This window comes from Urocitellus parryii, chromosome 4 (assembly GCF_045843805.1).
Source record: "Urocitellus parryii isolate mUroPar1 chromosome 4, mUroPar1.hap1, whole genome shotgun sequence".
Classification (NCBI taxonomy): domain Eukaryota; kingdom Metazoa; phylum Chordata; class Mammalia; order Rodentia; family Sciuridae; genus Urocitellus; species Urocitellus parryii.
The window spans coordinates 803,884-830,129 of NC_135534.1; the positions used below are offsets into that span (position 1 = coordinate 803,884).

General features: G+C 58.8%; 1 protein-coding gene across 1 annotated transcript in view; it reads right to left on the reverse strand.

Annotated features, from left to right (window-relative positions):
• Positions 1–26,246, reverse strand: part of Muc6 (mucin 6, oligomeric mucus/gel-forming) — a 56,587-nt gene that overhangs the window by 5,320 nt on the left and 25,021 nt on the right. Inside the window, exons 23-42 of the mRNA XM_077798185.1 lie at positions 26,073–26,224; positions 25,714–25,855; positions 25,518–25,625; positions 24,900–25,085; positions 24,549–24,788; positions 23,799–23,955; positions 23,563–23,706; positions 22,860–22,922; positions 22,592–22,643; positions 21,147–21,305; positions 19,861–19,997; positions 18,931–18,995; positions 17,978–18,162; positions 17,366–17,614; positions 16,874–16,979; positions 15,187–15,546; positions 14,373–14,830; positions 13,721–14,000; positions 12,906–13,363; positions 12,397–12,533 (exon numbers count right to left, since the gene is read on the reverse strand). Of these exons, the coding sequence (XP_077654311.1) occupies positions 12,397–12,533; positions 12,906–13,363; positions 13,721–14,000; positions 14,373–14,830; positions 15,187–15,546; positions 16,874–16,979; positions 17,366–17,614; positions 17,978–18,162; positions 18,931–18,995; positions 19,861–19,997; positions 21,147–21,305; positions 22,592–22,643; positions 22,860–22,922; positions 23,563–23,706; positions 23,799–23,955; positions 24,549–24,788; positions 24,900–25,085; positions 25,518–25,625; positions 25,714–25,855; positions 26,073–26,224 (3,838 nt within the window). The remainder of the gene's footprint in view (positions 1–12,396; positions 12,534–12,905; positions 13,364–13,720; positions 14,001–14,372; positions 14,831–15,186; positions 15,547–16,873; positions 16,980–17,365; positions 17,615–17,977; positions 18,163–18,930; positions 18,996–19,860; positions 19,998–21,146; positions 21,306–22,591; positions 22,644–22,859; positions 22,923–23,562; positions 23,707–23,798; positions 23,956–24,548; positions 24,789–24,899; positions 25,086–25,517; positions 25,626–25,713; positions 25,856–26,072; positions 26,225–26,246) is intronic.

Consider the following 26,246-nt stretch of genomic DNA (forward strand, 5'->3'; position numbering starts at 1 on the left):
TAGTGGTTGATGGGAAGGAGAGGGGTGCAGTGGAGGTTCTGGAAGTGGCGACGGAGAGGTTGGCTGGTGTAGTGGCCCTGGCAGATGTGGTTACCAGTGGTGCAGTGCTTGTGGGTCCAGAGGCCTTGAGTGTTGTGGTTGAAAGACTGGAGCCCGTTGACTTCGGGGAGGAGGTGCTCCAAGGAACTTCAGTGCTGGACGGGCTGGGGATGCTCTGGGATGATGGGGTGAGAGAGCCAGGGGACAGTGTGGTAACCAGGTGGGAAGGTGAGGTGTTGGGGGTAGTAGGTGATGGATATGGGCTGGTGGTCTTGAGGGGCGTAGCTGTGAGGTGAAGGGACGGGTGAGCTGTGGTGTGGACAGACGAGGTGTGTAAAGCCTGAGAGGTCCATGGCATGTGTGGAGTGCTGTGAGGGGACACGGAGGTAGGTGCCTCTGGGCTCTCTGTTTGTGTGCTGGTGGTGGCAATAGGTAATGTGGATTTTGTATGTGGGAGGGGGGCAGGAGAGGTCCTGAACGTGCTGGTCGATTTGGGGGCCTGTGTGGAGGCCCTGGTAGATGTGGTCATCTGTGGTAGAGTGGCTGTGGGTCCTGTGGGCTGGACGGTTGTGGTTGTAGGACTGGAACCAATGTCCCTTGGGGTGGAGGTGCTCCAAAGCACTTCTGGGCTGGATGGGCTGCTGAGGCTCTGAGGAGTTGGTGTGAGAGAACGGGTGGACAATGGGGAAGCCCGAGAGGTAAGTGAGGTCTGGGGACCGGGTGGAGTTGGATATGCGCTGGTGATCTGGACGGATGTTCCTGGGAGGGGAACGGAAGGGTGGGCAGTGTTGGAGGCAGACGCGGTGTTTGAAGACTGAGAGGTCCGTGAGGTTTGTGTACTGGTGTGAGTGGCAGAGGAGGTGTGGGCCACCGGGGTCCCCGTTTGTGTATTGGTGGGTGTGGGTGTGATGTTGGTGGACAGGGGTGATGTGGGTTTGGGGTGTGGGGAGGAGGAAAGGTGTGACAGGGAGGCAGGGGAGGTTGTGGAAGTGATGAAGGACCTGTGGGAGGCACTGGTAGATGTAGTGACCAGGGGAGAGGTGTAGGTGGGTCCAGTGGCCCTGACCACTGTGGTTGAAAGAGTGCTGGTCATTGAACTTGGGTGGGAGCTTTCATTGTGGACCTCTGTACTGGATTGTGTGTTGAGGGTCTGAGAAGTTGGTGTGAGAGAGAGGGTGGAGAGTGTGGAAAGCAGAGACGTAGGTGAGGTCTGGGGCGCAGTAGGAGTTGGAAATGTGCTGCTGGTCTGGAGGGACGTTCCCGTGAGGTGGATGGAAGGGCGGGCCGTGGTGGAGGCAGAGGTGGTGTACAAGGAGTGAGAGGTCGATGGGATTTGTGGAGTGCTGAGAAGGGTCCCGGAGGTGAGTGCCATCGCGCTCATGGTTTGCTTGATGGAGGTGGCAGGAGGTAAAGTGCTTTTCAAGTAAGTAGTGGTTGATGGGAAGGAGAGGGGTGCAGTGGAGGTTCTGGAAGTGGCGACGGAGAGGTTGGCTGGTGTAGTGGCCCTGGCAGATGTGGTTACCAGTGGTGCAGTGCTTGTGGGTCCAGAGGCCTTGAGTGTTGTGGTTGAAAGACTGGAGCCCGTTGACCTCGGGGAGGAGGTGCTCCAAGGAACTTCAGGGCTGGACGGGCTGGGGATGCTCTGGGATGATGGGGTGAGAGAGCCAGGGGACAGTGTGGTAACCAGGTGGGAAGGTGAGGTGTTGGGGGTAGTAGGTGATGGATATGGGCTGGTGGTCTTGAGGGGCGTAGCTGTGAGGTGAAGGGACAGGTGAGCTGTGGTGGAGACAGACGAGGTGTGTAAAGCCTGAGAGGTCCATGGGATGTGTGCAGTGCTGTGATGGGACACGGAGGTAGGTGCCTCAGGGCTCTCTGTTTGTGTGCTGGTGGTGGCAATAGGTAATGTGGATTTTGTATGTGGGAGAGGGGCAGGAGAGGTCCTGAACGTGCTGGTCGATTTGGGGGCCTGTGTGGAGGCCCTGGTAGATGTGGTCATCTGTGGTAGAGTGGCTGTGGGTCCTGTGGGCTGGACGGTTGTGGTTGTAGGACTGGAACCAATGTCCCTTGGGGTGGAGGTGCTCCAAAGCACTTCTGGGCTGGATGGGCTGCTGAGGCTCTGAGGAGTTGGTGTGAGAGAACGGGTGGACAATGGGGAAGCCCGAGAGGTAAGTGAGGTCTGGGGACCGGGTGGAGTTGGATATGCGCTGGTGATCTGGACGGATGTTCCTGGGAGGGGAACGGAAGGGTGGGCAGTGTTGGAGGCAGACGCGGTGTTTGAAGACTGAGAGGTCCGTGAGGTTTGTGTACTGGTGTGAGTGGCAGAGGAGGTGTGGGCCACCGGGGTCCCCGTTTGTGTATTGGTGGGTGTGGGTGTGATGTTGGTGGACAGGGGTGATGTGGGTTTGGGGTGTGGGGAGGAGGAAAGGTGTGACAGGGAGGCAGGGGAGGTTGTGGAAGTGATGAAGGACCTGTGGGACGCACTGGTAGACGTAGTGACCAGGGGAGAGGTGTAGGTGGGTCCAGTGGCCTTGACCACTGTGGTTGAAAGAGTGCTGGTCATTGAACTTGGGTGGGAGCTTTCAGAGTGGACCTCTGTACTGGATTGTGTGTTGAGGGTCTGAGAAGTTGGTGTGAGAGAGAGGGTGGACAGTGTGGAAAGCAGAGACGTAGGTGAGGTCTGGGGCGCAGTAGGAGTTGGAAATGTGCTGCTGGTCTGGAGGGACGTTCCTGTGAGGTGGATGGAAGGGCGGGCCGTGGTGGAGGCAGAGGTGGTGTACAAGGAGTGAGAGGTCGATGGGATTTGTGGAGTGCTGAGAAGGGTCCCGGAGGTGAGTGCCATCGCGCTCATGGTTTGCTTGATGGAGGTGGCAGGAGGTAAAGTGCTTTTCAAGTAAGTAGTGGTTGATGGGAAAGAGAGGGGTGCAGTGGAGGTTCTGGAAGTGGCGACGGAGAGGTTGGCTGGTGTAGTGGCCCTGGCAGATGTGGTTACCAGTGGTGCAGTGCTTGTGGGTCCAGAGGCCTTGAGTGTTGTGGTTGAAAGACTGGAGCCCGTTGACCTCGGGGAGGAGGTGCTCCAAGGAACTTCAGGGCTGGACGGGCTGGGGATGCTCTGGGATGATGTGGTGAGAGAGCCAGGGGACAGTGTGGTAACCAGGGGGGAAGGTGAGGTGTGGGGAGTAGTAGGTGATGGATATGGGCTGGTGGTCTTGAGGGGCGTAGCTGTGAGGTGAAGGGACGGGTGAGCTGTGGTGTGGACAGACGGGGTGTGTAAAGCCTGAGAGGTCCATGGCATGTGTGGAGTGCTGTGAGGGGACACGGAGGTAGGTGCCTCAGGGCTCTCTGTTTGTGTGCTGGTGGTGGCAATAGGTAATGTGGATTTTGTATGTGGGAGGGGGGCAGGAGAGGTCCTGAACGTGCTGGTCAATTTGGGGGCCTGTGTGGAGGCCCTGGTAGATGTGGTCATCAGTGGTAGAGTGGCTGTGGGTCCTGTGGGCTGGATGGTTGTGGTTGTAGGACTGGAACCAATGTCCCTTGGGGTGGAGGTGCTCCAAAGCACTTCTGGGCTGGATGGGCTGCTGAGGCTCTGAGGAGTTGGTGTGAGAGAACGGGTGGACAATGGGGAAGCCCGAGAGGTAAGTGAGGTCTGGGGACCGGGTGGAGTTGGATATGCGCTGGTGATCTGGACGGATGTTCCTGGGAGGGGAACGGAAGGGTGGGCAGTGTTGGAGGCAGACGCGGTGTTTGAAGACTGAGAGGTCCGTGAGGTTTGTGTACTGGTGTGAGTGGCAGAGGAGGTGTGGGCCACCGGGGTCCCCGTTTGTGTATTGGTGGGTGTGGGTGTGATGTTGGTGGACAGGGGTGATGTGGGTTTGGGGTGTGGGGAGGAGGAAAGGTGTGACAGGGAGGCAGGGGAGGTTGTGGAAGTGATGAAGGACCTGTGGGAGGCACTGGTAGACGTAGTGACCAGGGGAGAGGTGTAGGTGGGTCCAGTGGCCCTGACCACTGTGGTTGAAAGAGTGCTGGTCATTGAACTTGGGTGGGAGCTTTCATTGTGGACCTCTGTACTGGATTGTGTGTTGAGGGTCTGAGAAGTTGGTGTGAGAGAGAGGGTGGACAGTGTGGAAAGCAGAGACGTAGGTGAGGTCTGGGGCGCAGTAGGAGTTGGAAATGTGCTGCTGGTCTGGAGGGACGTTCCCGTGAGGTGGATGGAAGGGCGGGCCGTGGTGGAGGCAGAGGTGGTGTACAAGGAGTGAGAGGTCGATGGGATTTGTGGAGTGCTGAGAAGGGTCCCGGAGGTGAGTGCCATCGCGCTCATGGTTTGCTTGATGGTGGTGGCAGGAGGTAAAGTGCTTTTCAAGTAAGTAGTGGTTGATGGGAAGGAGAGGGGTGCAGTGGAGGTTCTGGAAGTGGCGACGGAGAGGTTGGCTGGTGTAGTGGCCCTGGCAGATGTGGTTACCAGTGGTGCAGTGCTTGTGGGTCCAGAGGCCTTGAGTGTTGTGGTTGAAAGACTGGAGCCCGTTGACCTCGGGGAGGAGGTGCTCCAAGGAACTTCAGGGCTGGACGGGCTGGGGATGCTCTGGGATGATGGGGTGAGAGAGCCAGGGGACAGTGTGGTAACCAGGGGGGAAGGTGAGGTGTTGGGGGTAGTAGGTGATGGATATGGGCTGGTGGTCTTGAGGGGCGTAGCTGTGAGGTGAAGGGACGGCTGAGCTGTGGTGTGGACAGACGAGGTGTGTGAAGCCTGAGAGGTCCATGGCATGTGTGGAGTGCTGTGAGGGGACACGGAGGTAGGTGCCTCTGGGCTCTCTGTTTGTGTGCTGGTGGTGGCAATAGGTAATGTGGATTTTGTATGTGGGAGGGGGGCAGGAGAGGTCCTGAACGTGCTGGTTGATTTGGGGGCCTGTGTGGAGGCCCTGGTAGATGTGGTCATCAGTGGTAGAGTGGCTGTGGGTCCTGTGGGCTGGACGGTTGTGGTTGTAGGACTGGAACCAATGTCCCTTGGGGTGGAGGTGCTCCAAAGCACTTCTGGGCTGGATGGGCTGCTGAGGCTCTGAGGAGTTGGTGTGAGAGAACGGGTGGACAACGGGGAAGCCCGAGAGGTAAGTGAGGTCTGGGGACCGGGTGGAGTTGGATATGCGCTGGTGATCTGGACGGATGTTCCTGGGAGGGGAACGGAAGGGTGGGCAGTGTTGGAGGCAGACGCGGTGTTTGAAGACTGAGAGGTCCGTGAGGTTTGTGTACTGGTGTGAGTGGCAGAGGAGGTGTGGGCCACCGGGGTCCCTGTTTGTGTATTGGTGGGTGTGGGTGTGATGTTGGTGGACAGGGGTGATGTGGGTTTGGGGTGTGGGAGGAGGAAAGGTGTGACAGGGAGGCAGGGGAGGTTGTGGAAGTGATGAAGGACCTGTGGGAGGCACTGGTAGACGTAGTGACCAGGGGAGAGGTGTAGGTGGGTCCAGTGGCCTTGACCACTGTGGTTGAAAGAGTGCTGGTCATTGAACTTGGGTGGGAGCTTTCAGAGTGGACCTCTGTACTGGATTGTGTGTTGAGGGTCTGAGAAGTTGGTGTGAGAGAGAGGGTGGACAGTGTGGAAAGCAGAGACGTAGGTGAGGTCTGGGGCCCAGTAGGAGTTGGAAATGTGCTGCTGGTCTTGATGGACGTTCCCGTGAGGTGGATGGAAGGGCGGGCCGTGGTGGAGGCAGAGGTGGTGTACAAGGAGTGAGAGGTCGATGGGATTTGTGGAGTGCTGAGAAGGGTCCCGGAGGTGAGTGCCATCGCGCTCATGGTTTGCTTGATGGAGGTGGCAGGAGGTAAAGTGCTTTTCAAGTAAGTAGTGGTTGATGGGAAGGAGAGGGGTGCAGTGGAGGTTCTGGAAGTGGCGACGGAGAGGTTGGCTGGTGTAGTGGCCCTGGCAGATGTGGTTACCAGTGGTGCAGTGCTTGTGGGTCCAGAGGCCTTGAGTGTTGTGGTTGAAAGACTGGAGCCCGTTGACCTCGGGGAGGAGGTGCTCCAAGGAACTTCAGGGCTGGACGGGCTGGGGATGCTCTGGGATGATGGGGTGAGAGAGCCAGGGGACAGTGTGGTAACCAGGGGGGAAGGTGAGGTGTTGGGGGTAGTAGGTGATGGATATGGGCTGGTGGTCTTGAGGGGCGTAGCTGTGAGGTGAAGGGACGGGTGAGCTGTGGTGTGGACAGACGGGGTGTGTGAAGCCTGAGAGGTCCATGGCATGTGTGCAGTGCTGTGAGGGGACACGGAGGTAGGTGCCTCTGGGCTCTCTGTTTGTGTGCTGGTGGTGGCAATAGGTAATGTGGATTTTGTATGGGGGAGGGGGGCAGGAGAGGTCCTGAACGTGCTGGTCAATTTGGGGGCCTGTGTGGAGGCCCTGGTAGATGTGGTCATCAGTGGTAGAGTGGCTGTGGGTCCTGTGGGCTGGACAGTTGTGGTTGTAGGACTGGAACCAATGTCCCTTGGGGTGGAGGTGCTCCAAAGCACTTCTGGGCTGGATGGGCTGCTGAGGCTCTGAGGAGTTGGTGTGAGAGAACGGGTGGACAATGGGGAAGCCCGAGAGGTAAGTGAGGTCTGGGGACCGGGTGGAGTTGGATATGCGCTGGTGATCTGGACGGATGTTCCTGGGAGGGGAACGGAAGGGTGGGCAGTGTTGGAGGCAGACGCGGTGTTTGAAGACTGAGAGGTCCGTGAGGTTTGTGTACTGGTGTGAGTGGCAGAGGAGGTGTGGGCCACCGGGGTCCCCGTTTGTGTATTGGTGGGTGTGGGTGTGATGTTGGTGGACAGGGGTGATGTGGGTTTGGGGTGTGGGGAGGAGGAAAGGTGTGACAGGGAGGCAGGGGAGGTTGTGGAAGTGATGAAGGACCTGTGGGAGGCACTGGTAGACGTAGTGACCAGGGGAGAGGTGTAGGTGGGTCCAGTGGCCCTGACCACTGTGGTTGAAAGAGTGCTGGTCATTGAACTTGGGTGGGAGCTTTCAGAGTGGACCTCAGTACTGGATTGTGTGTTGAGGGTCTGAGAAGTTGGTGTGAGAGAGAGGGTGGACAGTGTGGAAAGCAGAGACGTAGGTGAGGTCTGGGGCGCAGTAGGAGTTGGAAATGTGCTGCTGGTCTGGAGGGACGTTCCCGTGAGGTGGATGGAAGGGCGGGCCGTGGTGGAGGCAGAGGTGGTGTACAAGGAGTGAGAGGTCGATGGGATTTGTGGAGTGCTGAGAAGGGTCCCGGAGGTGAGTGCCATCGCGCTCATGGTTTGCTTGATGGAGGTGGCAGGAGGTAAAGTGCTTTTCAAGTAAGTAGTGGTTGATGGGAAAGAGAGGGGTGCAGTGGAGGTTCTGGAAGTGGCGACGGAGAGGTTGGCTGGTGTAGTGGCCCTGGCAGATGTGGTTACCAGTGGTGCAGTGCTTGTGGGTCCAGAGGCCTTGAGTGTTGTGGTTGAAAGACTGGAGCCCGTTGACCTCGGGGAGGAGGTGCTCCAAGGAACTTCAGGGCTGGACGGGCTGGGGATGCTCTGGGATGATGGGGTGAGAGAGCCAGGGGACAGTGTGGTAACCAGGGGGGAAGGTGATGTGTTGGGGGTAGTAGGTGATGGATATGGGCTGGTGGTCTTGAGGGGCGTAGCTGTGAGGTGAAGGGACAGGTGAGCTGTGGTGGAGACAGACGAGGTGTGTAAAGCCTGAGAGGTCCATGGGATGTGTGCAGTGCTGTGATGGGACACGGAGGTAGGTGCCTCTGGGCTCTCTGTTTGTGTGCTGGTGGTGGCAATAGGTAATGTGGATTTTGTATGTGGGAGAGGGGCAGGAGAGGTCCTGAACGTGCTGGTCGATTTGGGGGGCCTGTGTGGAGGCCCTGGTAGATGTGGTCATCTGTGGTAGAGTGGCTGTGGGTCCTGTGGGCTGGACGGTTGTGGTTGTAGGACTGGAACCAATGTCCCTTGGGGTGGAGGTGCTCCAAAGCACTTCTGGGCTGGATGGGCTGCTGAGGCTCTGAGGAGTTGGTGTGAGAGAACGGGTGGACAATGGGGAAGCCCGAGAGGTAAGTGAGGTCTGGGGACCGGGTGGAGTTGGATATGCGCTGGTGATCTGGACGGATGTTCCTGGGAGGGGAACGGAAGGGTGGGCAGTGTTGGAGGCAGACGCGGTGTTTGAAGACTGAGAGGTCCGTGAGGTTTGTGTACTGGTGTGAGTGGCAGAGGAGGTGTGGGCCACCGGGGTCCCCGTTTGTGTATTGGTGGGTGTGGGTGTGATGTTGGTGGACAGGGGTGATGTGGGTTTGGGGTGTGGGGAGGAGGAAAGGTGTGACAGGGAGGCAGGGGAGGTTGTGGAAGTGATGAAGGACCTGTGGGAGGCACTGGTAGACGTAGTGACCAGGGGAGAGGTGTAGGTGGGTCCAGTGGCCCTGACCACTGTGGTTGAAAGAGTGCTGGTCATTGAACTTGGGTGGGAGCTTTCATTGTGGACCTCTGTACTGGATTGTGTGTTGAGGGTCTGAGAAGTTGGTGTGAGAGAGAGGGTGGACAGTGTGGAAAGCAGAGACGTAGGTGAGGTCTGTTGCCCAGTAGGAGTTGGAAATGTGCTGCTGGTCTTGAGGGACGTTCCCGTGAGGTGGATGGAAGGGCGGGCCGTGGTGGAGGCAGAGGTGGTGTACAAGGAGTGAGAGGTCGATGGGATTTGTGGAGTGCTGAGAAGGGTCCCGGAGGTGAGTGCCATCGCGCTCATGGTTTGCTTGATGGAGGTGGCAGGAGGTAAAGTGCTTTTCAAGTAAGTAGTGGTTGATGGGAAAGAGAGGGTGCAGTGGAGGTTCTGGAAGTGGCGACGGAGAGGTTGGCTGGTGTAGTGGCCCTGGCAGATGTGGTTACCAGTGGTGCAGTGCTTGTGGGTCCAGAGGCCTTGAGTGTTGTGGTTGAAAGACTGGAGCCCGTTGACCTCGGGGAGGAGGTGCTCCAAGGAACTTCAGGGCTGGACGGGCTGGGGATGCTCTGGGATGATGGGGTGAGAGAGCCAGGGGACAGTGTGGTAACCAGGGGGGAAGGTGAGGTGTTGGGGGTAGTAGGTGATGGATATGGGCTGGTGGTCTTGAGGGGCGTAGCTGTGAGGTGAAGGGACGGCTGAGCTGTGGTGTGGACAGACGAGGTGTGTGAAGCCTGAGAGGTCCATGGCATGTGTGGAGTGCTGTGAGGGGACACGGAGGTAGGTGCCTCTGGGCTCTCTGTTTGTGTGCTGGTGGTGGCAATAGGTAATGTGGATTTTGTATGTGGGAGGGGGGCAGGAGAGGTCCTGAACGTGCTGGTCGATTTGGGGGCCTGTGTGGAGGCCCTGGTAGATGTGGTCATCTGTGGTAGAGTGGCTGTGGGTCCTGTGGGCTGGACGGTTGTGGTTGTAGGACTGGAACCAATGTCCCTTGGGGTGGAGGTGCTCCAAAGCACTTCTGGGCTGGATGGGCTGCTGAGGCTCTGAGGAGTTGGTGTGAGAGAACGGGTGGACAACGGGGAAGCCCGAGAGGTAAGTGAGGTCTGGGGACCGGGTGGAGTTGGATATGCGCTGGTGATCTGGACGGATGTTCCTGGGAGGGGAACGGAAGGGTGGGCAGTGTTGGAGGCAGACGCGGTGTTTGAAGACTGAGAGGTCCGTGAGGTTTGTGTACTGGTGTGAGTGGCAGAGGAGGTGTGGGCCACCGGGGTCCCCGTTTGTGTATTGGTGGGTGTGGGTGTGATGTTGGTGGACAGGGGTGATGTGGGTTTGGGGTGTGGGGAGGAGGAAAGGTGTGACAGGGAGGCAGGGGAGGTTGTGGAAGTGATGAAGGACCTGTGGGAGGCACTGGTAGACGTAGTGACCAGGGGAGAGGTGTAGGTGGGTCCAGTGGCCTTGACCACTGTGGTTGAAAGAGTGCTGGTCATTGAACTTGGGTGGGAGCTTTCAGAGTGGACCTCTGTACTGGATTGTGTGTTGAGGGTCTGAGAAGTTGGTGTGAGAGAGAGGGTGGACAGTGTGGAAAGCAGAGACGTAGGTGAGGTCTGGGGCCCAGTAGGAGTTGGAAATGTGCTGCTGGTCTTGATGGACGTTCCCGTGAGGTGGATGGAAGGGCGGGCCGTGGTGGAGGCAGAGGTGGTGTACAAGGAGTGAGAGGTCGATGGGATTTGTGGAGTGCTGAGAAGGGTCCCGGAGGTGAGTGCCATCGCGCTCATGGTTTGCTTGATGGAAGTGGCAGGAGGTAAAGTGCTTTTCAAGTAAGTAGTGGTTGATGGGAAAGAGAGGGGTGCAGTGGAGGTTCTGGAAGTGGCGACGGAGAGGTTGGCTGGTGTAGTGGCCCTGGCAGATGTGGTTACCAGTGGTGCAGTGCTTGTGGGTCCAGAGGCCTTGAGTGTTGTGGTTGAAAGACTGGAGCCCGTTGACCTCGGGGAGGAGGTGCTCCAAGGAACTTCAGGGCTGGACGGGCTGGGGATGCTCTGGGATGATGGGGTGAGAGAGCCAGGGGACAGTGTGGTAACCAGGGGGGAAGGTGAGGTGTTGGGGGTAGTAGGTGATGGATATGGGCTGGTGGTCTTGAGGGGCGTAGCTGTGAGGTGAAGGGACGGGTGAGCTGTGGTGTGGACAGACGGGGTGTGTAAAGCCTGAGAGGTCCATGGCATGTGTGCAGTGCTGTGAGGGGACACGGAGGTAGGTGCCTCTGGGCTCTCTGTTTGTGTGCTGGTGGTGGCAATAGGTAATGTGGATTTTGTATGGGGGAGGGGGGCAGGAGAGGTCCTGAACGTGCTGGTCAATTTGGGGGCCTGTGTGGAGGCCCTGGTAGATGTGGTCATCAGTGGTAGAGTGGCTGTGGGTCCTGTGGGCTGGACAGTTGTGGTTGTAGGACTGGAACCAATGTCCCTTGGGGTGGAGGTGCTCCAAAGCACTTCTGGGCTGGATGGGCTGCTGAGGCTCTGAGGAGTTGGTGTGAGAGAACGGGTGGACAATGGGGAAGCCCGAGAGGTAAGTGAGGTCTGGGGACCGGGTGGAGTTGGATATGCGCTGGTGATCTGGACGGATGTTCCTGGGAGGGGAACGGAAGGGTGGGCAGTGTTGGAGGCAGACGCGGTGTTTGAAGACTGAGAGGTCCGTGAGGTTTGTGTACTGGTGTGAGTGGCAGAGGAGGTGTGGGCCACCGGGGTCCCCGTTTGTGTATTGGTGGGTGTGGGTGTGATGTTGGTGGACAGGGGTGATGTGGGTTTGGGGTGTGGGGAGGAGGAAAGGTGTGACAGGGAGGCAGGGGAGGTTGTGGAAGTGATGAAGGACCTGTGGGAGGCACTGGTAGACGTAGTGACCAGGGGAGAGGTGTAGGTGGGTCCAGTGGCCCTGACCACTGTGGTTGAAAGAGTGCTGGTCATTGAACTTGGGTGGGAGCTTTCAGAGTGGACCTCAGTACTGGATTGTGTGTTGAGGGTCTGAGAAGTTGGTGTGAGAGAGAGGGTGGACAGTGTGGAAAGCAGAGACGTAGGTGAGGTCTGGGGCGCAGTAGGAGTTGGAAATGTGCTGCTGGTCTGGAGGGACGTTCCCGTGAGGTGGATGGAAGGGCGGGCCGTGGTGGAGGCAGAGGTGGTGTACAAGGAGTGAGAGGTCGATGGGATTTGTGGAGTGCTGAGAAGGGTCCCGGAGGTGAGTGCCATCGCGCTCATGGTTTGCTTGATGGAAGTGGCAGGAGGTAAAGTGCTTTTCAAGTAAGTAGTGGTTGATGGGAAAGAGAGGGGTGCAGTGGAGGTTCTGGAAGTGGCGACGGAGAGGTTGGCTGGTGTAGTGGCCCTGGCAGATGTGGTTACCAGTGGTGCAGTGCTTGTGGGTCCAGAGGCCTTGAGTGTTGTGGTTGAAAGACTGGAGCCCGTTGACCTCGGGGAGGAGGTGCTCCAAGGAACTTCAGGGCTGGACGGGCTGGGGATGCTCTGGGATGATGGGGTGAGAGAGCCAGGGGACAGTGTGGTAACCAGGGGGGAAGGTGAGGTGTTGGGGGTAGTAGGTGATGGATATGGGCTGGTGGTCTTGAGGGGCGTAGCTGTGAGGTGAAGGGACGGCTGAGCTGTGGTGTGGACAGACGGGGTGTGTAAAGCCTGAGAGGTCCATGGCATGTGTGCAGTGCTGTGAGGGGACACGGAGGTAGGTGCCTCTGGGCTCTCTGTTTGTGTGCTGGTGGTGGCAATAGGTAATGTGGATTTTGTATGGGGGAGGGGGGCAGGAGAGGTCCTGAACGTGCTGGTCAATTTGGGGGCCTGTGTGGAGGCCCTGGTAGATGTGGTCATCAGTGGTAGAGTGGCTGTGGGTCCTGTGGGCTGGACAGTTGTGGTTGTAGGACTGGAACCAATGTCCCTTGGGGTGGAGGTGCTCCAAAGCACTTCTGGGCTGGATGGGCTGCTGAGGCTCTGAGGAGTTGGTGTGAGAGAACGGGTGGACAATGGGGAAGCCCGAGAGGTAAGTGAGGTCTGGGGACCGGGTGGAGTTGGATATGCGCTGGTGATCTGGACGGATGTTCCTGGGAGGGGAACGGAAGGGTGGGCAGTGTTGGAGGCAGACGCGGTGTTTGAAGACTGAGAGGTCCGTGAGGTTTGTGTACTGGTGTGAGTGGCAGAGGAGGTGTGGGCCACCGGGGTCCCCGTTTGTGTATTGGTGGGTGTGGGTGTGATGTTGGTGGACAGGGGTGATGTGGGTTTGGGGTGTGGGGAGGAGGAAAGGTGTGACAGGGAGGCAGGGGAGGTTGTGGAAGTGATGAAGGACCTGTGGGAGGCACTGGTAGACGTAGTGACCAGGGGAGAGGTGTAGGTGGGTCCAGTGGCCCTGACCACTGTGGTTGAAAGAGTGCTGGTCATTGAACTTGGGTGGGAGCTTTCAGAGTGGACCTCAGTACTGGATTGTGTGTTGAGGGTCTGAGAAGTTGGTGTGAGAGAGAGGGTGGACAGTGTGGAAAGCAGAGACGTAGGTGAGGTCTGGGGCGCAGTAGGAGTTGGAAATGTGCTGCTGGTCTGGAGGGACGTTCCCGTGAGGTGGATGGAAGGGCGGGCCGTGGTGGAGGCAGAGGTGGTGTACAAGGAGTGAGAGGTCGATGGGATTTGTGGAGTGCTGAGAAGGGTCCCGGAGGTGAGTGCCATCGCGCTCATGGTTTGCTTGATGGAAGTGGCAGGAGGTAAAGTGCTTTTCAAGTAAGTAGTGGTTGATGGGAAAGAGAGGGGTGCAGTGGAGGTTCTGGAAGTGGCGACGGAGAGGTTGGCTGGTGTAGTGGCCCTGGCAGATGTGGTTACCAGTGGTGCAGTGCTTGTGGGTCCAGAGGCCTTGAGTGTTGTGGTTGAAAGACTGGAGCCCGTTGACCTCGGGGAGGAGGTGCTCCAAGGAACTTCAGGGCTGGACGGGCTGGGGATGCTCTGGGATGATGGGGTGAGAGAGCCAGGGGACAGTGTGGTAACCAGGGGGGAAGGTGAGGTGTTGGGGGTAGTAGGTGATGGATATGGGCTGGTGGTCTTGAGGGGCGTAGCTGTGAGGTGAAGGGACGGGTGAGCTGTGGTGTGGACAGACGGGGTGTGTAAAGCCTGAGAGGTCCATGGCATGTGTGCAGTGCTGTGAGGGGACACGGAGGTAGGTGCCTCTGGGCTCTCTGTTTGTGTGCTGGTGGTGGCAATAGGTAATGTGGATTTTGTATGTGGGAGAGGGGCAGGAGAGGTCCTGAACGTGCTGGTCGATTTGGGGGCCTGTGTGGAGGCCCTGGTAGATGTGGTCATCTGTGGTAGAGTGGCTGTGGGTCCTGTGGGCTGGACGGTTGTGGTTGTAGGACTGGAACCAATGTCCCTTGGGGTGGAGGTGCTCCAAAGCACTTCTGGGCTGGATGGGCTGCTGAGGCTCTGAGGAGTTGGTGTGAGAGAACGGGTGGACAATGGGGAAGCCCGAGAGGTAAGTGAGGTCTGGGGACCGGGTGGAGTTGGATATGCGCTGGTGATCTGGACGGATGTTCCTGGGAGGGGAACGGAAGGGTGGGCAGTGTTGGAGGCAGACGCGGTGTTTGAAGACTGAGAGGTCCGTGAGGTTTGTGTACTGGTGTGAGTGGCAGAGGAGGTGTGGGCCACCGGGGTCCCCGTTTGTGTATTGGTGGGTGTGGGTGTGATGTTGGTGGACAGGGGTGATGTGGGTTTGGGGTGTGGGGAGGAGGAAAGGTGTGACAGGGAGGCAGGGGAGGTTGTGGAAGTGATGAAGGACCTGTGGGAGGCACTGGTAGACGTAGTGACCAGGGGAGAGGTGTAGGTGGGTCCAGTGGCCCTGACCACTGTGGTTGAAAGAGTGCTGGTCATTGAACTTGGGTGGGAGCTTTCATTGTGGACCTCTGTACTGGATTGTGTGTTGAGGGTCTGAGAAGTTGGTGTGAGAGAGAGGGTGGACAGTGTGGAAAGCAGAGACGTAGGTGAGGTCTGGGGCCCAGTAGGAGTTGGAAATGTGCTGCTGGTCTGGAGGGACGTTCCCGTGAGGTGGATGGAAGGGCGGGCCGTGGTGGAGGCAGTGGTGGTGTACAAGGAGTGAGAGGTCGATGGGATTTGTGGAGTGCTGAGAAGGGTCCCGGAGGTGAGTGCCATCGCGCTCATGGTTTGCTTGATGGTGGTGGCAGGAGGTAAAGTGCTTTTCAAGTAAGTAGTGGTTGATGGGAAGGAGAGGGGTGCAGTGGAGGTTCTGGAAGTGGCGACGGAGAGGTTGGCTGGTGTAGTGGCCCTGGCAGATGTGGTTACCAGTGGTGCAGTGCTTGTGGGTCCAGAGGCCTTGAGTGTTGTGGTTGAAAGACTGGAGCCCGTTGACCTCGGGGAGGAGGTGCTCCAAGGAACTTCAGGGCTGGACGGGCTGGGGATGCTCTGGGATGATGGGGTGAGAGAGCCAGGGGACAGTGTGGTAACCAGGGGGAAGGTGAGGTGTTGGGGGTAGTAGGTGATGGATATGGGCTGGTGGTCTTGAGGGGCGTAGCTGTGAGGTGAAGGGACGGGTGAGCTGTGGTGTGGACAGACGAGGTGTGTGAAGCCTGAGAGGTCCATGGCATGTGTGGAGTGCTGTGAGGGGACACGGAGGTAGGTGCCTCAGGGCTCTCTGTTTGTGTGCTGGTGGTGGCAATAGGTAATGTGGATTTTGTATGTGGGAGGGGGGCAGGAGAGGTCCTGAACGTGCTGGTTGATTTGGGGGCCTGTGTGGAGGCCCTGGTAGATGTGGTCATCAGTGGTAGAGTGGCTGTGGGTCCTGTGGGCTGGACGGTTGTGGTTGTAGGACTGGAACCAATGTCCCTTGGGGTGGAGGTGCTCCAAAGCACTTCTGGGCTGGATGGGCTGCTGAGGCTCTGAGGAGTTGGTGTGAGAGAACGGGTGGACAACGGGGAAGCCCGAGAGGTAAGTGAGGTCTGGGGACCGGGTGGAGTTGGATATGCGCTGGTGATCTGGACGGATGTTCCTGGGAGGGGAACGGAAGGGTGGGCAGTGTTGGAGGCAGACGCGGTGTTTGAAGACTGAGAGGTCCGTGAGGTTTGTGTACTGGTGTGAGTGGCAGAGGAGGTGTGGGCCACCGGGGTCCCCGTTTGTGTATTGGTGGGTGTGGGTGTGATGTTGGTGGACAGGGGGTGATGTGGGTTTGGGGTGTGGGGAGGAGGAAAGGTGTGACAGGGAGGCAGGGGAGGTTGTGGAAGTGATGAAGGACCTGTGGGAGGCACTGGTAGACGTAGTGACCAGGGGAGAGGTGTAGGTGGGTCCAGTGGCCTTGACCACTGTGGTTGAAAGAGTGCTGGTCATTGAACTTGGGTGGGAGCTTTCAGAGTGGACCTCTGTACTGGATTGTGTGTTGAGGGTCTGAGAAGTTGGTGTGAGAGAGAGGGTGGACAGTGTGGAAAGCAGAGACGTAGGTGAGGTCTGGGGCGCAGTAGGAGTTGGAAATGTGCTGCTGGTCTGGAGGGACGTTCCCGTGAGGTGGATGGAAGGGCGGGCCGTGGTGGAGGCAGAGGTGGTGTACAAGGAGTGAGAGGTCGATGGGATTTGTGGAGTGCTGAGAAGTGCCACATTGATGAGTGCCATTGGGTTCATGGTCTTCTTCTCGATGGTGCTCAATTCTAATTTGGTTTTTGAGTACGCAGTAGTCGATGGGAATGACCGAGGTGCAGTATAGTGTCTAGAATTGGTGTGGAGAATGTTGGGTCGTGTCCTGGTCCTGGTGGATGTCGTCACCTGTGGTGTAATGTTTGTGGGTCCAGTGTCCTGGATGGTCATGTTGGAAGGACTGGAGCTCAGTGACCTCAGGGAGGAGGTGCTGCAGAGCACTTGTGAGGTGAATGGGCTGTTGAGGTTTTGAGAATTTGGGGTGAGAGAGGCACTGGACAGTGTGGAAGTCAGTGAGGTTAGGGAGGAGTGGGGAGTCGTGGGAGGTGGAAATGGGCTGGTGGTCTTTAGGGAGATAGGTGTGAGGTGAAGGGACAGGTGAGCAGTGGTGGAGGCAGAAGAGGTGTGTGAATCCTGAGAGGTCCATGGCCTGTGTGGAGTGCTGGGCGGGGACATGAGTATGTGTGCAGCGGGACTCTGGATGTGTCTCATGTTGGTGGCAATAGGTAATGTGGTGGTTTCATATGGAGTGTTCAGTGGGAATGATAGGAGGTGAGGTGAGGTTGGAAGAGTGCTGAGCGTTCTTTTGGCTTGTATGGAAGTCTGGGTTGTCGTGGTGTTTGGTGATGGATTTTTTGATGATCCAGTGCCCTTGCCGATTGTGGTTGTAAGATTGAAACCCATGTGTCTTGGGGTTGAGGTGCCCCATAGCCCTTCTATTTTAGGTGGGCTTCTGGGGCTCTGAGAATTTAGTGTGAGAGTGGGGGCTGACAGTGTGGAAATCAGAGTCATAAGTGAGGTATCGGGAATAGCTGGCATCGGGAACCTGCTGGTGGTCGGGTGGGTCGTTCTTGTGCGGGCCACGTGAGGGTGAGTATCTGTGGAGGCAGATGCATTATATGAAGATTGAGCGGTCCACTGAATCTGCGGAGTGTTACGAGAGGCCAAGGAGGTGTTGGTCACGAGGCTCCCCTTTTGTGTGAGGGCAGTGGCTACAGCTGACGTGGCTTTCAGGTATGGAGTTGACCAGGGATATGAGAGTGTGGCACGGAATGTCCTGCAAGTGCTCCCTGAGATGTGGGTGAGTCTGGCGGCATTGGTGGAGGTGGTCATCAGGGGTGCAGCGTTTGTGGGTCCAGGGGCCTTTAGAGTTGTGTCTGAAAGACTCGCGCCCGTAGGCCTGGGGGAGGAGGTTCCTCTTCGTGCTTGTGGGCTCAAAGGGCTGGTGAGACTCTGAGAAGTCGGTGTGAGAGGGAGGCTGTACAGTGTGGAGAGCAGAGCGGTGGGTGATGTCTGGGCATCAGTAGGAAGTGTGAGCAGGCTGGTGTTGTATGGAAGTGTTCTGGTGAGGCCATTGAGTGCGTTGGCCATGGTGGAGGCAGAGTCGGAATAGGAAGGCTCAGGGGTCAGTGGGATTTGTTGAGTGGTGTGAAGGTCCCAGGAGTTGAGTGGCATGGGTTTTCTGGTTTTTGTGATGGTGGTGGCAAAAGGTGATGTCGATTTCACGTATCGACTGAACGACAGGAAGGATAGAGGGGCAGGGGAGGTTTGGGGGATGATGTTCCTGGGGAGGGGTGATGTGGATGTTGGGTGTGGGGAGGAGGAAGGCTGTGGCAGGGAGGCAGGGGTTCTCCGGGAGGTGAGGAAGGCACTGCTGGAGGCACTGGTGGACATAGTAATCAGTGCTGCAGTGTAGGTTGGTCCAGTGGCCCTGACCATTGTATTTGAAAGACTGGTGTCCATTGAACTTGAGTCAGAATTTTTGGAGGGGACTTCTGGGCTAGAAAGTTTGATCGGGCTCTGTTTCATTGGGAGCGTGGAGAAATTGGGAAACACAGAGGTGTGTGTGGTTTGGGGCCCAGCTGAAGCTGGTGACCTCTTGGTGGTCTTGAGGGAAGTTCCTGTGAGGGTCACTGAGGGGCGGGCAGTGGCGAAGGTGTCCATGGTGTGTGAAGAGTCGAGGTTCCCTGGGATCGGTGGACTGCTCTGAGTGCCCAAGGAGGTGAGTACCACAGGGCTTTCAGTTTTTGTCTTGGTGGTGGCTAGAGGTGATGTGGATTCCTGGAATGGAGTGGGCCAAGGGTGTGGCAGGGGAGTACGTGGAATTCTGGAAGTGCTGTCTGAGCTGGGGGCGTGTGTGGAGGCCTTGGAATACAGGGTCTTAAGTGGTGCCGTGCTGGGGTGTCCCGTGGCCTTGATGGCTGTGGTTGAAAGACTGGAGTTTTTTGGCTTTGGGGTGGAGGTTCCCCAAGGTAATTCTTGGCTGGTTGTCCTGCTGAGGCTTTGAGAAGGTGCTTTAAGAGAGAATATGGACGATGTGAAGACCGGATAGTTTAGTGAGGTCCGTTTACCTGAAGGATCTGAAAATGCACTGGGGGTCTTGAGGGATGTTAGTTTGAGGGGTACAGAAGGGTGGGCAGTGGTGGAGGCAGAGGTGGTGTATGAAGACTGAGAGGTCCGCGGCGTTCGGGTACGGGTATGAGTAGCAGAGGAGGTGTGGGAGACAGGACCTCTAGTGTGTGAATTCACGGTTGGGGGCATGCTGTGGATTGACAGAGGTGATGTGGACTCCTGGTGTAGAGAGGGGGAAAGATGTGACTGAGAGGCAGGGGAGAGTCTGGGAGTGTTGAATGAGCTATGGGAGGCACTGGTGGACGTAGTCTTCAGTGGTGAGGTGTACGAGGGTCCAGGGGCCCTTACTATGGCGTTTGAATGACTGGTGTCCATTGAACTAGTTTCGGACTCTTCCGAGGGGACCTCTGGTCTGGATGGGCTGCTGATGGTCTGTGTAGTTGGTGTGGGAGGTGGGGTGGACAGTGTGGAACTCACAGAGGTAAGTGAGGTCCAGGGACCTGTCGGAATGGGAAACAGGATGGTGTTCTGTAGGGGCAGGTCTGAGAGGTGAAAGGAGGTGTGGAGAATGGTGGAGACAGACGTGGTGTTTGGAGACTGAGAGGTCTGTGGGGTTTGTGTCCTGGTGTGAGTGGTAGGGGAGGTGTGGGCCACAGGGCTCTTAGTTTGTGTGTTGTTGGGTGTCGCTGTGATGTTGGTGGACAGAGATGAGGTGTTTTTGGGTGGTGGGGAGGAGGTGAGGTGTGACAGGGAGGCAGGGGAGGATGTGGCATTCGTGAAGGACCTGTGGGAGGCACTGGTGGACGTAGTCTTCAGTGGTGAGGTGTACGAGGGTCCAGGGGCCCTTACTATGGCGTTTGACTGACTGGTGTCCATTGAACTAGTTTCGGACTCTTCCGAGGGGACCTCTGGTCTGGATGGGCTGCTGATGGTCTGTGTAGTTGGTGTGGGAGGTGGGGTGGACAGTGTGGAACTCACAGAGGTAAGTGAGGTCCAGGGACCTGTCGGAATGGGAAACAGGATGGTGTATTTTAGGGGCAGGTCTGAGAGGTGAAAGGAGGTGTGGAGAATGGTGGAGACAGACGTGGTGTTTGGAGACTGAGAGGTCTGTGGGGTTTGTGTCCTGGTGTGAGTGGTAGGGGAGGTGTGGGCCACAGGTCTCTTAGTTTGTGTGTTGTTGGGTGTCGCTGTGATGTTGGTGGACAGAGATGAGGTGTTTTTGGGTGGTGGGGAGGAGGTGAGGTGTGTCAGGGAGGCGGGGGAGGATGTGGCATTCGTGAAGGACCTGTGGGAGGCACTGGTGGACGTAGTCTTCAGTGGTGAGGTGTACAAGGGTCCAGGGGCCCTTACTATGGCGTTTGAATGACTGGTGTCCATTGAACTAGTTTCGGACTCTTCCGAGGAGACCTCTGGTCTGGATGGGCTGCTGAGGCTCTGAGGAGTTGGTGTGAGAGAACGGGTGGACAATGGGGAAGCCCGAGAGGTAAGTGAGGTCTGGGGACCGGGTGGAGTTGGATATGCGCTGGTGATCTGGACGGATGTTCCTGGGAGGGGAACGGAAGGGTGGGCAGTGTTGGAGGCAGACGCGGTGTTTGAAGACTGAGAGGTCCGTGAGGTTTGTGTACTGGTGTGAGTGGCAGAGGAGGTGTGGGCCACCGGGGTCCCCGTTTGTGTATTGGTGGGTGTGGGTGTGATGTTGGTGGACAGGGGTGATGTGGGTTTGGGGTGTGGGGAGGAGGAAAGGTGTGACAGGGAGGCAGGGGAGGTTGTGGAAGTGATGAAGGACCTGTGGGAGGCACTGGTAGACGTAGTGACCAGGGGAGAGGTGTAGGTGGGTCCAGTGGCTGTGAGCACTGTGTTGGTGAGAGATGTGTGCATGGAACTTGTGTCTGAGTTTTCAGAGGGGACCACTTGGCTGGATGGGCTTGTATGGCTATGAGAAGCTGGTGTGAGAGAGAGGGTGGACAGTGTGGAGACTGGAGAGGTGAGCGGGGTCCTGAGACCAGTGGTCGTATGAAATCCCCCTGTGAGGGTGTTTGAACTGTGCGGAGTGGCTGAGGTCGCCGTGGTGGCCGTGTGCCGTGTGTGGATGGTGGTTCCGTGTGGTTTGATGGAGGAGGCCGTGTTTTCTGTCCCTAGACTGGATGTGGCTGCTGTGGAGGGTTCCGTGTCATCAGCTTCTTGCTGTGGGGATGTTGTTCTGAGAGCACCCGGTGGCTCTGTGCTGCTGGTCCCAGGACTCCTGGTCGTTCTGAGCGTTCCCTGGTGGGTTGGTGTCTCTGTGGATCAGGACAGGTGTCACCATTCAGTCCTGAACCCCAGCCTCCTGCTCTGTCTGGGGGCATGTCCCTGAGGGTTCGCTGGTGGGTGTTTGCTCAGTGTGTGTGACCCTGAGCACCTTTCCTGGTCACCTGTCTCTTTCTCTGGACCTCTGTGTTGGCTTGGAGGTGTGGTCTGTGTGTCCCCGTGGGTCTGCCGTCCTAAATGTGGCCCTCCTGTACCTGTTCGCAGTTCCCATGTCTGTGGGTGTCTTTCTGGCTCTGCCCCCTCCTCTCTGCCTCTGTCCTCTGTCCCCTTGGGCTCGCTGTCCCTTGTTCCTGGACTTGCCTTTCTGCTCTCTCAGGGTGTGGCCTACCTGTGGCACCCTGTGGCACGTGTGGCTGTGGGCAGCTGACCTCCCGGCCACCACTCACCTGGGCTGGGAAGCGTTCCTGGTCTTGAGCTTGGTGGGGCCTCTGTGGTTCTGGCTGTGGACTGAGCTGTGGACTTTGTGCCTTGGCTCTCGGGAGCTGCTGTGGCCTGTGTTATGGCTTCCGTCACTGTCAGTCCTGTGGCTGTTGACCTCCGTGTGGCTGTGAGGTCAGAGGTGGCTGCTGTCATTGGAGGTGATTTTGCCAAGGACTGCCACCCAGAGTGTCATCTGGTGTTCCCACCTGCATCTCATAGGCTTGTGCCCGAGTCCCTGCCCCTTTCCTGTGAGCCAGGGTCCCTTGTGGGGTCTCCTTGGAGGAACCCTGGCCTCTTGCCTCCCCTGGCCTTGCTCTTATGCCTTCCACCTCACTTCTGGAAATGCTGGCCTCGTGGCAGTGACCAAGGTCGTGGGGGGCTCTCTCTCTGCCTGCTTTTGGTCAGCTGAGTCCCCTTAGACGCTCTGTCCCCTTAGAGTCCCAGGCAGCAGGAGGTCTGCTGTGTGTGGAGGGGTGGGATGCAGATGATACCCCTCCCCACACCCGCCAGATACTCCAGTGTCCCCTCCATGTTACCGCCTGAGGAGAGTGCCGATGGCATCCGTGTGGTCAAGAGTGTCCAGTCCTCAGTGGAGGCAGGGGTTGAGGGTTGGGCAGTGGGGTACGTAGCTATGGGTAGGGAGCTAGGCCCAGGGCTGGTGGTCCTGGAGGCCCCTGTGCTGGGCTGGACTTCTGTGGGTGGTGCACCTGCGTGGGGCAGACCTGCCCTCATGCACAGGCAGGGGCAGACCTGCACCCCTGAGTCTCGCCTTTTCCCAGCCCCATGGCCCCTGGGCTGGAGGGTGGAGTGTCAGGCCCAGGGCATGGCTGAGCCTCGAGTGGCAGCATGGGCTCCGGGTGGGGTCTTCTGGGTGACTTACTGTTGAGCCCCTGCCTCATGCTCAGTGGCCGGTCCAGCAAGGGCTGAGTGGGCAGGACTACGGAGGTGAATTCTGCCCGCCCTCCCCCTGGGGACCTGGGGTTCACACTCGTGTTCCCTGCCCCCTCCCCTGCTGGGCTGGTGTGTGGGCTCTCTGGTGGAGCCAGAAAGTCCCAGCCAGCACGCCCACACCCTGTGGCAGCCAGTGAGCGCAGTCACCTGTGGTCGGCAGCAGCGGCAGGGTGGTGTTGGATGGCACTGTAAGAGGAGGGTGGTCAGAGGCCACTGCCGTGTGGCCCCCAGCCCTCGCCCAGGGGTTCCCTGGGCAGGCCCAGGCAGAGCTGTGCTCTTGGTGGCCGGGGCAGGGGAATGCAACCCCGGGGCAGGGCGCTGAGCGGCCCGTCTCCTCCTGCCCTCCCTCACTCTGCTCAGCTGGTTTGGGGAGGCAAGCTGTCCGGCTGCTGGGGCCCAGTGCTATCTCTTGCTGGATGAATTAGATTCCCAGGAAGATTCCCACTGGGCTCCCCAATACCCTGTCAGGCCTGGGGGCTCTGCTCTGAGCTGGAGCTGGGTGAGGACGTGGTCTGTGGAGGAGACAGGGGGCCAGAGGCGTCTCGTGCTGTCCCTGTCTCTGCTGTCTACAGCCACACTGCCTGTCTGTGGGAGTCTCAGTACCTCAAGGGGCAGGGCCCTGAGGAGTGGGTGCTGGGGCTGGACAGCAGCTTGTGAGGGGCCTGGAGCACCAGGGCATCCCACATCTGTGGCCGGTAGACACGCTGCCTGCCTGCAGCTGGACTTACTGCAGGGCACACAGGTCCCCGTGCGGTGGTCGAAGTACTCATCCTGGGAGCAGTTGTAGCAGCCTAGGGCAAAGAAGGGCCAGGCTCAGCACCAGCTGGCACCCAGCTCCCTGCCACCAGCAGGGTCCCCCTGTGGCTCGAGCCCCACCAGCCCCTGCCTTCCTCTCACTTCACTCCCAGCTCGGAAACCCCCTTCCTGGGTACCAGGGCTCTGTCCTGGTGGCCACTCGCTCTGGCCCTGGCTGAACTGGCTCCACTGCTAGTTTGCCCTGGAATCCCCTGTCTGTCCCCTTCCCCTCCTGTTCCCTTCCCCTCCTGTCCCCTTCCCTGCCTGTCTCCTGGGCTCTTCCCATCTTGTCCCCGACCAGGCTGTGCCGGAGTGTCTGGCTTCCTGGCCTGGTTTTCACGACACTCTGGCCAGAGTGGATGTCAGAGCAGTTTGTTTTCTGTGAGGCCCTGTCCCTAATCCCGCTCTGGGCCTGGGCATTGCTGAGTGAGCGTGTGTGTGGTGAATCCGTGACTGTGAGCAGGAGTGCGTGAAAGGCCAGGTGGAAGGGAGGAGACTGTGGGTGAAGGAGGCTGTGGGTGCCTGAAGGTGCGGTTTGGTGTGCGAGTGGGTGTGTGAGTATGAGCGTGCAAACAATTGTGTGTGTGTGTCAGTGATGAGTGAACACATGAGGAAACAAGGTGCCTGTGCCCCCACCTTCGACATTCGTGTCTGGGAAGCTGTCCAGGCGGCCAGGGCAGAGGCAGGGCTGGTAGTGCCACGTGCAGTTGGCCTCCTGCGTGTACTGGAACTTGCCGTCGCCCACCTGCGAGTGGGTGTTGTAGAAGTCGCAGTAGATGGCTGGAGGAAAGGCGGCGGTCAGTCCATGTGGGAGGTCTGGGTTCTGTTGGCAGGGCGACTCGGGGCTACTGGGGGTGGGGCAGGGCACTCACGGCAGAAGTCTGGGGCCCTCCAGTCCACGCACACGCCCTTGTCCAGGCAGGCCTTGGCGTAGGCGGCCACTGCGTCACACAGGCACTCACAGTCCCCACCCTTGTCGCACAGGCAGGCGTCCCGCACGCAGGCCTCGTAGTAGGGCATGCGGTAGACCTGCAGGGCCAGGGCCAGGCCTGTCTGTGCCGCTGCAGACCCGTGCTCAGCCACCCCTGCCCTGCAGGTCTGCCCAGGTCAGTGCTGCAGGGGCTCGGCTGAGGCCACGAGGGAGGATTCTGATGGGCGCTCCTGCTCCCAGAGACCGCCCCTGGGCCAGGGTCCCCCCGACCTGCCTGTGCTCTTGGCTTAGCATCTGCAGCCCTGAGCTCCTGGCCTCAGCGACTTTTCGCTGGCCCCTGGGCCATGAGGACCCTCCTTTCTGTGCTTGCTAAGCCTGAGAACCCGAGTGTCCGGGTCCTGACCCTGGGCAGCCCCAGGTCTCCTCCCCTGACCAGGTGCTGCAGAGTGGGCTTTCCACCTGAATTCTGCTGACACCGTCGGAGGCCACCACCCTCTTCTGGAGGGCAGAGGCCTGGGGTGCTGCTAAGCACCCTGTAGCAGTCGGACCTCAGTGCAGGGCTCCTGTCTTGGATGGTGGGTTCTGCCCTCTCCATGTCCACCCCCCAACTGTGGGAGGACTTTGGCTTCTCCACTCTGGGCCAGGGTGGGTCATGAGCCCTGGGCGCTGAAGGCCGTGCCCAAGGGCCCACCTTGCTGTGGCAGGCTGTGAAGGTCTGGCTGTGGATGATGCTGCACTTGCGCTCTGCCCAGGGGCGGCGGAAGGGGTTGAGGCTGCAGGGGTCTTCTGCGTAGCTCGCGTCACTGCACAGCGGGCTCTCTTTCCATGAGTTCACGAATTCCAACTCGTTGGATGCCACGTACTTGCTGCGTGTCTCAAAGTCATCCTTCATGTTCCCATTGCAGTTGCCACACAAGCCACAGAGGGCGTCCTGCGGGACTCTGTGTCAGGCAGGGAGCGTGCGGCCTTCCTGGTCCACCCCACCCTGAGACCACAGGGCTCTGGCTGGACCAGGGTTGTGTCTGGCCAGCGTGGCAGGTACCTGGGAGGCGCGATGGACCCTGATGGAGACGCTCATGTGCTTGTTCCAGACCAGCGTCATGTTGAGCCGGTTGGGGATATCTACGTCCAGAACCAGGTTCAAGGAGCTGGGCTTCACCAGCACGTGCACCTGGGAGTTCTCCCCGCTGATGGAGTAGTTTCTGTCCGCCATCGTGATAGTCAGGCCCTGTGGAGACAGGGCTGTCACTGGCTGCCTGCTGGTTGGCCTCTGTGGTACCTGGGGCTGCCCTAGGACTGAGTGTATAAGGCAAGGCTGACCAAGTCCATCAAGGACTTGGGCAGGGGCACCTGCTGGGATCAGCCCCAGGCAGAAGGTTCCAGTGAGTATGGGAACAGGCTCAGACCCCCCATCTGCCCGGGTGATGCCCTGGAAGGAGGTGGTGGTCATCAGCCACTAGTGCAGAACATCAAGATGCCCACTTGGTGAATGGTTTCTGGGTGCAATGGGCACGCCCTCCTCCCTCCCTGTCATGCAGGTGAGGAGGGGGTGGGAAGGGGGGCTGCACAACGAAGATGGGACCCGAGGGTCCTGGACAGGGGGGCCTAGCTGTGTGATGGCCCAGCCCTCTCCTGCCCTGTGGGGGGTCCCGCTGCTCACGCCCAGGAGGATCTGGATGGCTCGGGAGCAGGTTGCCCCCGACTTCCCGCAGACGACATTCTCCACCAGGATCTTGAAGCTGGGCTGGGAGTTGGCACCACAGTCATCCTGCAGGGATGAGGCTGCTGAGCAGGAGCCCTGGGTGCCCAGCCCAGCCCAGTCCCTGTCGCCTGGCTCCTGGGGTCCTGGCAGTTACCGTGGCCAGAGTGTACTTGCAGTTGCCATTAAAGACGAAGCGCTGCCCGTCGAAAGTGATTATGTGGCCCTCCCCATAGAGAATGCAGGTAGATGGGCAATGGGCACTCTGCTGGCAGGTCCACTTCCCCTGTGAGCAGGTGCTGTGGAGAGGGCAGGGTGGGGTGCTGAGGCAGCTCTCTTCCCACATGTGGTGAGGTCCCTGGGGTTCTTGGAGGCCTCGGGCACCCTGCCTCTGGGGACCTCAGCTCTGGGCATCCCATTCCTGGACACTCCACCCCTGGGTCCCCCACCCTGGGTGCCCCTTGTCTGTCCAGATGGTCCCAGGCACCTGGGCTTCAAGGGTGAGGTGTGGCTTACCAGTTCTTGCAGTCGGTGCGGAGCACAGCACCCCCGGGGTAGGAGACCCCCGCAAAGTCACAGGGGCACTGCCCGGGGAGCACACACTGCCCACTGGTATCCTCGTAGAACCCCTCAGGACAGACGCAGCCAGGCTCACACTTAGTGGGCACCTGGAGGGGGCTGGGTCAGCAT